General features: G+C 44.7%; 1 protein-coding gene across 1 annotated transcript; it reads right to left on the reverse strand.

Moving 5' to 3' along the window:
* Positions 1-6,980: 6,980 nt before the first annotated feature.
* Positions 6,981-12,330, reverse strand: GJA8 (gap junction protein alpha 8). The gene is made up of 2 exons (XM_054655034.2): positions 12,196-12,330; positions 6,981-8,395 (listed from the first exon to the last, which is right to left on the reverse strand). Exon 2 carries the CDS (start codon positions 8,383-8,385, stop codon positions 7,186-7,188), a length of 1,200 nt encoding a protein of 399 aa, XP_054511009.1. The 5' UTR covers positions 8,386-8,395; positions 12,196-12,330; the 3' UTR covers positions 6,981-7,185.
* Positions 12,331-12,811: the final 481 nt, after the last annotated feature.

Here is a 12,811-nt window from a genome sequence, read left to right on the forward strand (position 1 = left end):
CTTGCTCTCAGACCTCTTGGTTTGAAATTTGTCCCCTTATCTGCAGTATTGCAAAGAGAAGAAAACATTCAGTCTTCATGGAGAAATTACCTGAAGGAGCAGGTTATTGTATCTGATCTGAGACCTTTTGTTTTACACCTCCTGGTACCACTGCCAGTTCATGCAGAGCTGAGATTAGACCTTGCCTGTTCTTTCTTTCTGTATCTGCTACTTTAAAACTGTTGTTTCCTAAAGTGATGAGATTCCTGAGTTTGGAGGGATTTGTGGTTGTTTTGTTCTGTGTTGGTAGGTTATGGGGCAAGGTTAGCTGTTGGTTGCCTTTTAGAGACCAAGGTTAAGAGGAAATCCTTTAAAAAGAAGTTCTACAGAGCCAAATTCTGATCTTGTTTATGCCTTGGCAACTTAACTTCCACACAAAGGTAAAAAACAAGGCAAGAGTTTGGTCATAGGTCTTAAACTTTCTTCTTTGCATGTGTTTGGAAATAGGCTTGAAACATGCCTCTGCTTAGCTGAGAATTACTGATCCCTGGGCCTTGGGAGAAACACACAGGGAACAAGATAATTCCTACAGGGAAAACCCAGCCCTACACCCACCTCTCAGCCCCAGGGCTTCTCCTTCAGGGAGGACAAAAAGTGTGAAAAGAAAATGGGGAATTTATTTTGTGCTGTTCCTCCTCAAGCAGTCACTGATGTGCATGTGTGGGGAGAAGGGTCCATGGCCCTCCACAGGTACAAAGGCAGCTTCTCAGTTGCAGTTGTTCTTCCACATATTATAGTGAATGAAGCTATTTTGTGTTCACTTTGTAGAGAGAACCGAAATCAAGCCTTTTAAGTAATGCAGGAAGGTGCAGAATATCGAATTAAATCATGGGGTTTGGCCAAGAGTATGTTTAGAAATCACACAGGTTTCCAGAAGGTGCTACAGGGCATATTTATGACAAATAGCCTTAGCTGGCAGCCAGCCACCCATTTTCTTTTTTCTTCTCTCCTGAGGTTTTCATAAACAAGAACTCTGAAGCTGGAAGCATTCCCACATCATTCTGATTTCTGCATTTCCTTTGAGTTTATATTTGATGAATTCAGGTGATGATGTTCACTGGCAATTTATGGATTCCTTTACAGGGTTGTCTGTGACTCTTTTGTGAACTAACATGTGTGTATTGAAAAACTTACCTGAGCATTTTTCTATATAGCTTTTCCACCTTGGAAGCCAATAAATGCCTGGTTTGCTTTCACTGTACCAAGCTGGATCTAGCAAGGCAGAGGCCAACACTCTTTGTTTTTTTTTTTCAAAATGTTCTGTCAGTAGCTCTGTAATCACCATTTCTATTCAGTGCTGCTTCATCCCAGATCAGCAAGCTTTAAAACACACAGGTTTTTGTTGACAGAATGTTAAAATGCAGTCCTCTGCACTTTCAGATGGATTTAAAGGCACACTTGACGCTGAAGTTAAAATATGGAAAGACCTAAGCCATACTCTCTTTTTTCTTTTTCTTTTTTTATTTTATTTATAATGCTTTTTCCAAACCAGCTACACAACACGATTCTGGCCTCAAGCAGCTTTTGTAGCTACCAAACACCATTTCATAGAATCACAGAATCATAAGAATAGTTTGGGTTGGAAGGGACCTTGAAGATCATCCAGTTCCAAACCCCTCCCATGGGCAGAGACACTTTCCATCAGACCAGGCTGCTCAGAGCTCCATCCAGCCAGGCCTTGACCACTTCACCAGCTGATTCTGTGTGTGCATCAGCCTCTGCTGGTGCCTGGGGAGGTGCTGTGGCCTTTGGGACAGCCTAAACCAGCTCCACCAGAGCACCCAAGAGAGGCAGGGAGTGCCCTACATGTGTCACTCCACCATGCAGTGGCTGCACTGAGCTTTCAGCATGGGATGTCCGGTGGGATAGATAGTTCAGGCTGGAAGGCATCACCTGGCCCAGCCTCCAGCTCAGTACAGTCAGATTTGGATGCTCAGTGCTTTCTCCAGCCAAGCTTCATCCCCCAAGGATGAAGATCCCACCATGTCTCTGGACACCTGCTTTAGTGCTGAACCACTCTCCATCTGAACAATTTTTTTTCCTTGTCAGAGTTTTTTTAGGCAAAATTTTCCTTTGCTGCTCATTGTGATTGTTGCCTCTGATCTTTTGCTGTGCACATCTATCAAGAGTCTGCCTCCATCTTCCCTGGAATTCCTCTCCCTTAGGAACCTGAAGAAAGCACTTAGGGCTCCCAATGCCCTCAGCCCCCTCCTCTCCAGGCTGAACAAACCTCCTGTGTCTCTTTGTGCAGCAGGCTGCTGAGAGGAAAGTTCGAATTGTTGACAGATACATAAGTCTTGCCTCTTCTACTGAAATAGGCTGGTGCCAAGCTAGTGGCAAGGAAAGGATTGTGTGCCAGGCTATGTCTTGGCAAAGCTGACACATACTCACTTGCCATGGTTACTGCTCAGCTGTGTGAGCACATTGGTGTTGGCAAAAAGCCTTTCCTGAGCCATGTTAAAAGGTACAGCATACACAGAGCCCAAGGAATGGCAATGTCATTTTGTTGGGGCGAAAAATCATTCCAATACTTGGACAAGTCCCCTGATTTTGGTACATTTATCCAGCCCTGGCCCTCAGGAAATCTGGCACCATATACTGTTTTATCACAGCTGCCTTGGGCTTACAGGAAGGCTTTAGTGTAGTACTCATGGATGTTCCTGCCTTTACTAAACAAAACTAAGCCTAGGCTAGGATTACTTTCAGTTGTCAGCCTGAAAAGCCATTTTCTATACAAAACAGCAAACTGCCACTTTTTTTTTTCAGCATTGTGTGACACAGCTGCTCTTTAAATGTAAAACTGCACAGTCAGTGAGTTACTGAGCAGCAGGAGAGATAGGGCTTCCCCCACCATTAAGTAGATTTGATGCCCACACAGACCTAGAGAGCAGAGATCCCCCAAATCTCTCCTCTCCTGCAGGAGAAGGAATCTGCACCTCACTGTGTTTCAGCACTGAGAGGTTGTGGATGTCGGTCTCTGTGGCTCTGCGTGGTTTAAAACAGAAGCCCAGTGATATTCTGTATGATACAACCCTCTGCCACATGCCTTGCAAGCACCTCAAAACTGTCAGAGCTCCACCAACCTGAACCAAGTGCTCCAGGAACTGCCTTATTTAAGCACAAATGCTGCCCCAGAGTGGATGCTGGGGATGGAGAAGAGGGGTCGACATCACCACACTGTCACCACAGCTTCATACATGGCCTTGGCTAAGGTGGGACACATGGGTGAGGGAATCAGTAAAGTCTTTTTTACCCATGGCAAATCCACATCCATGTTAATGTTGTCAGTGCAGTGCAGTGTTCACATTTCCAAACTACTGCCCTTCTGGTCGAGGAGTCATATATTACCCAAGTTAGCAGTTCTGCCAATAAATAACAAGGATACCATGCATTTCAGCAGTGCTTTTCATCAGATCATTCCTACTTACTTTACAAACAGAATTAAGGAAGCCTCACAACATCCCTGTGAGGTAGGTGGAAATTCTTACACCCATTTTACAGGTGGAGAAAAAGGCACCAAGAGGTAAAGTGATTATCACAGCAAGTCAGAAGCAGAGCTGGAAATAAATCTAAGATTATTATCCTAGGTCCACTGCTCTAGACACTAGAGAACACCAACCCCCACATGCTATTGTAAGCTAAGAGACTACCTTGCTCTTCTACTTTCACTTCCTTTGGTGATTTTGACACTTGCATCTTATGCTCCTTGCAGAGAGCCATGTGATCAGTTAGGAATTTATTTGCACAGGGAGCCAAAGGGGTAAACACACCTTTAAATTATTCAGGCATTGCTCTAATTGTCCAGTGGTTTCCCCCTTCCCAAGGAAATAATATTCCCCATTCATCATATATATCTTTATGTTTTGCTAAGTTATTTTTTGAGTAGAATCATACACTGCATCCACAGCTCTGAGGCTGTTATGCAACTTCACTAGGAATTTCTTGAATAAACTATTAAGTTTGTCTCATTGAGAGGGAATAAAGCACATTTATGTGCTATCACATCCAGAAATAGCAACAATCCTTTGCTCATCTGTAGGGCTTTCCATCCAAGGACCTCCCTTTCCATAAGTAGCACAACATGTCAGGCCTCACATCATGATTGTCAGGTAGGAAATTATTCCCAATTGCACAAGAAGGAAGAATGACTTGCTGCCAGTCCCACAGAGATTTCCTTGCAGAGATGAGGCTGAGTGCCAAAGACTGGACTGTTCCTGCCCCCTTTGCTGAGCAGCACTGTCCTGATGCCATGGCCTGTGCTTGGTGGCTACAGATTCACTGCCAGCCAGGCAATGTACTTGAAAACTGACTTTAAAATAAAAAATAAAAAAATCAAGAAGCAGTTGAGTGGATGCAGGAGGAAAATGCCAGCTTCTTCTTGTGCTGTTGGGACCCAGAGGAAGAAAGGAGCATTCCTGTGGCAGCTGGGAGAGAACTACAGTGTCCATGGAGCACGCTGCACATGGTGCATTTTACTGAGGCTCTCCAGTGGAAAAGGACATAATTAACATGTGGTGATTAAAGACTACCCTGCCTGACAGCCTTGTTATGAACCATGTACTCCTGATGAACAAGCACTCATCTTTAAGTAGTCCTGTAGTGTAATGAATGTATGAATGTCAGAGATCAGCAGTGGAATTGTCAAGTAACTACAAGTCAGCAGGGGTGGGTGTGATTCAAGCAGTCCAGTACCCTGGTATCTGGAAGGGTCAGATGCTCTGATGCAGATACCTCATATAAACTGTAACAAGGTTGTGGCTTTTACCTGCAGGAAAGTGTTTCCAACCCCCTTCAATAAGTGGGCTGGTTGATGCTTAGAATAATTCAAACTCTTATCTCTTTCTATGGAGAAAATAAAATAGATCCCATCTAGTGTAAGTGTGGTGATTGTGTTGTTCATCTAAATCTTAGCCCTTTCTTTAGTTCTAATATCTTGAACTGGGCACAGTGGACTCTTTCTGCTGAAAAACATTCTCTTCCCTCAGTTGTGATAACAGTTCTCCTGTTTCTGTATTAAGAGAGTGGATAAATGGCAGCCTCCAGGCTCTCTCTCTGCACGTGTTGCTTTGTCATATTCCTTCCCAAAACTGAGGAGGGACCTTCCAGTCTTCCTTCACAAGGAAGGACACCCAACAGCCTTTGTCTAAGGAAAAAAAAGGTTTTGACCTCAGCCTGCAAACCTTGGGAAGATACACAGGCCCAAGAGGAGCAAAAGGATGAATAGTGTTAATAAAAAAATTTAAAAAAAAAAAAAAAAGGAAAAAACAAAAACAATACGTGACACCTCTGTGGCGGATGAAGAATCCCAATGCACCCTACAAACTTTCTACATATGTACAGCTTATTGTCACTCAGCAGTGAAGTCTGGCCAGGCAGGGAACTCCACCAAAGGGGTGGTGGGATCAGGACTGACTGTTCTGGGGCTGGGACAGGGCCCAAGCCTGCCCAGGGCTCTCACAGACTCCCATTTGCCTTTCCTGGGCTTTGAGTCAGACCTGCCACAATGGGAGGCCGCAGTGGGGCTTTTCTAGCTGATGGCGGGATGAGTTTGATGCATTGTGCCAAAGACCATTTTTTCCCTGACCTGGATTAGAGCCTGCCCTGGGAACAATGGGATGGGCTGCAGCCCAGCAGAAAGAATTTGCTGAGATGGCAGGGTCTGAGGTTTGCAGAGCAGAGCAGAGTGCATACCTGCACTTTTTTGGCATGGGGCTCAGTTTTGGGGGGGACGTAGCTGTTAACCTGAAGCTTTTGAACGCATTGCTGCAGTGTCCCAGCCAAGAGTTGCTGCTGTAGTCCTAAAATTAGAAATCTATATTAGACATCTAAACATTTGCAAGCACATCATTTTCTGCCTTCTGTAAAAAAAGATTTTTCTGAGTCTCTGAGAGTTCTGTACAGACCTGTTGGCACAAAAGGTCTAAGTCATCTTTTGAAAGGCATTGTCTTACTTGACCAAGACTTTGGCATTTAATGGAGGAGTACCCCACTGAATGGCTCCTGTCTGTCAAATTAAAAACAAAGGTTGTCAAAAGACTTTTACCATATCAGTCTTTTCAAACTTGACCAACCAGTTTTGTATTTAGAAGTTTAAAAAGTCACATAGTTACCCAGACCCCTGGTTTAGGTTCACAGGTGCCTTCAGGACTCTGTACCTGAGATTTGCTGAGTGCCTGGGAGCCTGGAAGCTTCAGGAACTGAACACTTGTCAGGATCATACCATGAAGGCTTGTATTTGGTTTCATGCTCTGGGGGCTATAGCAGTCCCCTCCTTTCTCAGAAGATTTTTTTTCCCTCTTGCTTGGCTAAATCTAGCTTCAAATTTTTAAGTCACAAGGCTACAAGTAAAAAATATCACTTGAATTTATTCTTTCCAGTGTTCTGAACTAGTCTCAGGGCTGGATGACCCTCTTGGGAACAAATACTCCATCTCTGGGCATCTGCTAAGTCCTAGTAAAGAGCTACTGTTAACCTTGCCCACTGTCAATATCGCTTGAAGAGCAGAAATATTTTTGACCAGGGAAAATATATTTACCTAACTCAGATATGCATTCACAGAGAAATTTGGAACATTTTTGCCTTTATTTTCTGAATAAAGAAGGGAAGTTGGGCTTAGTATTTTAGTGTGTTGATGCCAAGCATAGAATTCACTTTGTGAATTAAATAACTGCAATTCCATGCCAACAGCAAAGGGGAGATCTGCTCAGTAAGCCATAAGAGGAAACAGAAAGAGAAAGACTAGATACAGTTGTTGATCAGTCTTTCCCCTCACTGGCTGAAAGACAGATCCGCCCCACATTCCTAGAGAAATGTGGAACACAAGGCTTTCAGTAAATATGATCACAGTGGCAACATTTGGGTATCACTGCCATGTTAGGCTTTAAAATACATCAGTTATGTGTACAGTGTAGATCTTACTTACTGTAAGGAGTGAGCTGGCATGTGGAAACAGGGAAATACAGGGACATATGGGGCAAATAAGGCACTGATACCATGGTAGTACCTTTCCAGTTGAGAATCATAAAAGGAAATAATATTCAAGTGGCCATTTTAGCACTTTGCTTAAAAATATCTTTTGATTCTTTCTCTATCTCTCCTTTTCTCTTCAACCTTTTCCTTGTCATGTGCTCCCCGCATCCTGCACCTTCATACAGTCAAATCATCTGACCTGGCCCGGCTGCTGGCTTTACTTAGCCTGCTCAGGGGTCTCATATCAGCGGCAAGTTCAGCAGGTGCTGAAGGCCCTTCCACTTCATCTCTCACCGCCTCCTCTTCTGCTTTCTTCACCCCTGGCTCTTCCTGAGGCCCTGGCTGCTCCTCCTCTCGTTCCTCCTCCTCTGCTCGTACCTTCTCCTCTTCTGGTTCCTTCGCTTGCGCGTACGACGGTAACCTCTCATCAAATGCCCTGGAGAGATCTTCCAGTGGTCCCATGCCAATCTTCTCCTCAAACTCATTGTAGGCTGATGGAAGGGGGCTGGGCTCAACCCCTACTTCCGTGAGAGGGAAATAGTGGGACACTGGCTTCTCTTCTTCCAGCAGCTTGTAGCCTTTGGCCTTTGGGATGGAGGGGACTGCGATGGCGTGGAGGGGCTTCTCGGGGACCTCTCCAAGCTGCTCCTCTGCCGGCCTCCTCAGAGCCCTCCGGATCCTTTTCAAGATCAAATGACTGATCTCCACCAGGTTGAGGAAGAGGGACACGGAAGCCACCACCAGCATGAACATAATGAAGATGGTCTTCTCCGTGGGCCTGGAGACAAAACAGTCCACAAGATTGGGACAGGGCCACCGCCCGCAGCGGTAAAGGGGGAGAATTCGGAAGCCATACAGGAAGTACTGACCTACTATGAATCCCACCTCAAAGAGGGTTTTGAAAATGATGTGGAAGATGTAGGTTCTCAGAAGAGTACCTTCCAGGCGAAACTTCTTGGTTCCATCAGGGTTGTTGCCTTTGTTTTGGTTTGGAGCCAGGGGCAGCTTCTCTTCATCCACCTCAGCTTGCTGGCGCCTCTCAGCTTCCTCCCTCTCTTTCCTCTTCTCCTCCATGCGGACGTGGTGCACAGCATGCCCGAAGTACATTAGCGAAGGGGTGGATACAAAGATGATCTGCAGGACCCAGAGCCGGATGTGGGAGATGGGGAAGGCCTCATCGTAGCAGACGTTCTCACAACCAGGTTGCTGGGTGTTGCACACAAAGTCTGACTGCTCGTCCCCCCACACGAGCTCGGCAGCCGTGCCCAGGATCAGGATGCGGAAAATGAAGAGCACTGTCAGCCAAACTCTCCCGATGACAGTGGATTGCTCGTTCACCTGCTCTAAAATGTTCCCCAAGAAACTCCAGTCACCCATTTCTTACGGTCTAAAGGAAGAAAAAACAAAGAGAAAGACCAAAAATTATGCTAAATTTTAAAGATTTCAGGTTCTCCCGCTGATGTCTTTTGTTGCTTTGAGAACAGAAGGGCAGGCGGTTGCTTGCTCACTGATTTGCCTGTTCACAATGATTTATTAGCAGAAGACGGGCTGGGAAGCCAGAGCAAGCTGCCTGCTAAATTCTTCCTTCTATGGCTCTAAATGGGCAATTACTTTTCAGCCAGGGAGTATATTTATCTCCTTTTGCAGGTGAGAGTCTTCTGTAGGCTCAGTTCTGTGAGTCTGCTTAGATTTTGTACACGTACAAACACTCACCAGCAATACAGTGGAACAGATTTATCAGCAGGCAGCTGCAGTGGTTAGAAGAGAGTGTGAAGCTTTCAAGCACACAAATGCTTCTGCACCAGAACCCCTCTTGGGTCGAACAGATCTCAAATCTGAACCCATATTGCACCTAAACAAACCTGAATTCTCTCCAGGTTGCAGACGTCAATTCTACTTCAGCAATCACTGTTAGGTAAGAACAGCAATTACAACACCATTACTGTGGTAGTAATGCTGTATAAGCTTAACAACTACTATATGGACTAGTTTTGCTGTATAGAATATGTTACATGCAATATAATTATTTGGTGCTACTGGGGCTATTCTTTGCATCTCCTTCTGAAGCCAGTTACCACACTGACAGTGGAACCAACTTGGGAAAACACCAAGGTCTCTAACTGGGACCTAAAATGCTATTTGCTGTCTCTAAAATGTCAGTGCCACTATCTCAGGCTAACACAGAGCTGGAAGCCAGCTGCAGATACACTATTGGAAAGCTAAGGCAGTCATCCATTTTCAAGTAATGCAAGTCAAATAATACATCTGTCATTACGTTTGCATGATAAGAAATTATTTCTAGGTCAGGGTTTCATTCTGCATGTCCTGAACTTCCCACTATATAATTTCAGGCAAGGGAAGATTTATGAATGAGGAAAATAGAGATGAAAGTTGTTTTGTATGGGTTGATTTAACACATCACAGCAGTCTAAAGTCTCTGAGGAATGTGGAATATTACAGTGGCCCAGAAAGACCAACTTGTAGAGCATGACAAGTGAAACAGGGAGCATTATTCATAAAATAGCTGTTCACAGGGATCTAGAATTTCATCTCTTAGATACTACCTCCATCTGTAGTTCCCTAAATGCAGACACATACACAAGCACTCGGAAAAGGAAGGTACAGTCAACAGCATGAAAATCTGAGTATCTAAACTTCCCTCCTCCTTCAGATACCACTGGGATATAATTGTGATGCCATATGTTGTGGCACACCAACGCATACCAGCCTGTTTCAACTACTCTGTGTACGTAGTCACACATAGACAAACACGCAAAATATTGAGAATTCTATGGCTCAGGGGAATTTCACAAATTTTCAATCAAAAAAAAAAAAAAAAACCCACAAAAAAACCTCCACATACTTATGATGGCATTTTTCTAAAGCAAGATGGACTCATATTCCTTGCCTACAAACCTCACAATATTTTTACCCTGGACAGCCACGTTAGAAAATGAAGAACAGAACACAGTTCCTTCAGCTTGCACAAACACCTCGCATACATAAGTGGCAAACATATAATTTAATCACCAAGGAAAATTGCTACTTTCTCAGTCATTAAAGTCGTGTAAAGAAGTGTGTTAATGTCAGCGCTTACATTAACAAGTCTAGCAGAAGATTATGCTGTTTACATACATTATCTAAACTGATTTAAACATCCTCTTTCTGCAAATTCACAGAGCAAAGTACACCCCACAGTTACCAATCACGTGCAACTCTGTAAAAAACATGACTACACACAGTACAAGCTTCATTGTCCCCCAGGCACCTCAGTTACCTTCATCTCCTTCTCTCTCTGTGAGTCACACTGATATCTACGCTACCATTTGAGCATTACCACTGCAGCCCTCAAGAGCAACATTCTAGGTGTCATAAACCTCATCACACAGAAAACTCACTGTGCAAGAGAAGAGAAAATAGAGAAAATGCTTCCTGTCTAACTCCATCACACGTCTTGCTCACAGCTTGCTACATTTGGCTGAGCCCTCCCTGAGATCCCTTCCAACTGGGCATGTTCTTCACAACTCTGCCATGCCCATCCCCTCTGGTTTCTGCAAGTGAAGTGGTTTGAGGTTGCTCACTCAGTTCAACTGGGAGCAACAATATTGGGTGGAGGGATGAAGAGCAGCACAACCAGTCTGAACGTCTGGGTTCCACCTGCAAGCACTCAGCCCCTCCAGCCTCAAAAACAAAGTGGGTAAGCAGGGCAGCCACTCTCCCCTGAAATTGCCTGTCACGAGGAAAGAGCAGGACTCTGCCTGAGCCCTCTCAGAGGCAGCAGATGGGTGTTGTGGGCTCTCCCAGGCTGGCTGCAGACCCCCACCCTGCTCCCAGCCATCACCACCTGCGCACAGCACCGGCCAAAGGGGCCCAACAGGTTAAGGGTGTTGAGCAAGCAACTTGCCGCTGTCAGAGGCTCCACCGAAGAAACGTGTCCCCCTCCTCTCTTGGCACTCTGCAGGGAAGAGTGAACTTTTGTCTCTCTTCTTCCCTACCCTAAAAGCCCCAATCTTGTCGCACGACTGAGCAGATATGACTGAATTGGCTCTGATGGTGGGTTTTAGTTGCCCTGCAATATTTAAGCTCCGAGCCAGACGGCTTTATGAAGTGAATGACAGTCAGTGACGTGGGGAACAATAGGGAGAAAAAAAATAGAGAGAGGCAGAGACACAGAGAGGAGAGTCCACTGAACATGAAAAAGCAGAGGGGGGAGAGGAACAGGCAGCAGGCAGTGAAAACCTAATACATGCATAAATGGGAGCTTGCTCAGTTAAGCAGGGACCAAAGCATCTCTGCAGTTCCACTGTGGTTCAGCACAGCTCTGTGTGTGTCCACACTCACTGGTCTTTAGGTGCTATGGTGTGGCAGGTGAAAAGGGAACACCAAAATCTCTGATAGTGACAGCATTAATTGAATTAATTTGCTACACTATGCCCAAATCTGACAGACAAGTTTCATTACTGATTTTCAGGCAGATTCTGAAGTACTGGGTTTGTATTTGGCATTATCAGATACTTTGGTTTGCTCTTTAACATCTTTTACGTGAAAAAAGCGGCAGAATGGGAAAACAAGATTACCAGTCAATATTAATCAAAGCTGAGAAAGACTAATTTTACAGCCTCACCTCTCAGTGTCTCAGTTCTGCTTAGTTTTTCCTCCAAATGCATCTTGCATCTGCACATGCATAAAGAATGTCTAAACCAAACTGTTTTGTTAAGGACCGTAGCTGAATTCCAGCAGCCCAGCACACAGGAATGTTTCCCCAGGCACACTTGCCTGCCACCAGCCACCTGCATAAATGCTGGAGAGGCTGGAGAAGAGAGGAACCACAGGCTCAGTAATGCATCCACAAGTACAACTAAATGCCCCAAGAGTTTTAATTACAAGTCAAAGGCTATAACCTTACTCTGAGGTATGGTTTTTGTAGTCTTTCTGGAGGCATTGCTCAGAATGTGCTCTTGGTGCTCAGCCCTGAAGAAAAAGAGGATTACTGGAAGCAAGATTTGTTAAGCAGTGATACAGATGCCAAGCTCATAAAGTGATGAAGCAGCAAGTACCTCTCCTCTCTCTTTATGCAAACTCAACACTGAATTTAATTTCCCAGAATGGCATTGGGAGACACTCTGTCTCCAGAAATGCTGTCCCTTGAATGCGATATCAAAACATGAGGGACACAAAATTTTGTACCTTCAAACCAACAGTGTCAGGCCACTCTTCTGCATTTCTGGGCATTTGTGTCCATGTAAGTTCAGAGCTTCATCTCAGGAGTTGTCTTCCCAAACAGCTTTTAGGCTGATTTGCAGAGCCCCAGGATCCAAAGCACAACTGGAAGCAGAGATGATGATTTTCAAAGTGAATTTCAAAAGAGTTAAGGCATAAGTGAGAGATGGAAAAGAGTCATATTTTGCAAGAGGAACCAGTCTGGAGACAAAAGAAAAATCCCCCTCAATGTACGTAGTTGGACTGAAATTCATACTCTGAACACCTTAAAAAATCACTCTCCTAAACAGGAAAGCAGTAGCAGAACATTTTTTAGCCCAGTGCTACATAAAGCATGGGAACAGCCTTCCTGGAGAGAGGACACACGGTGGAGAATTCACAAGTCCCAAGAACACGACATGAACAAGAAAAGGCGTGGTTGGATAAATGAGAGGAGCAAGGAGAGTAAGGAAGAGGAAAGAACACCTTTGTGGTTTTGTTGTGCTATGTACTACTGAGATAAACTAGTATCAATGCATGAGTGAGTGGTCATCACTGCCACCCTCAACCCCTCTCTGGGAAGCAGTAGAGAGGGAGGAGTAAG

The sequence above is a fragment of the Agelaius phoeniceus genome, chromosome 2, assembly GCF_051311805.1.
Source record: "Agelaius phoeniceus isolate bAgePho1 chromosome 2, bAgePho1.hap1, whole genome shotgun sequence".
Lineage (NCBI taxonomy): Eukaryota > Metazoa > Chordata > Aves > Passeriformes > Icteridae > Agelaius > Agelaius phoeniceus.

Coding starts and splice junctions, on each gene's coding strand:
- GJA8 (XM_054655034.2), bottom strand. CDS start 8,385: ATGGGTGACTGGAGTTTCTTGGGGAACATTTTAGAGCAGGTGAACGAG.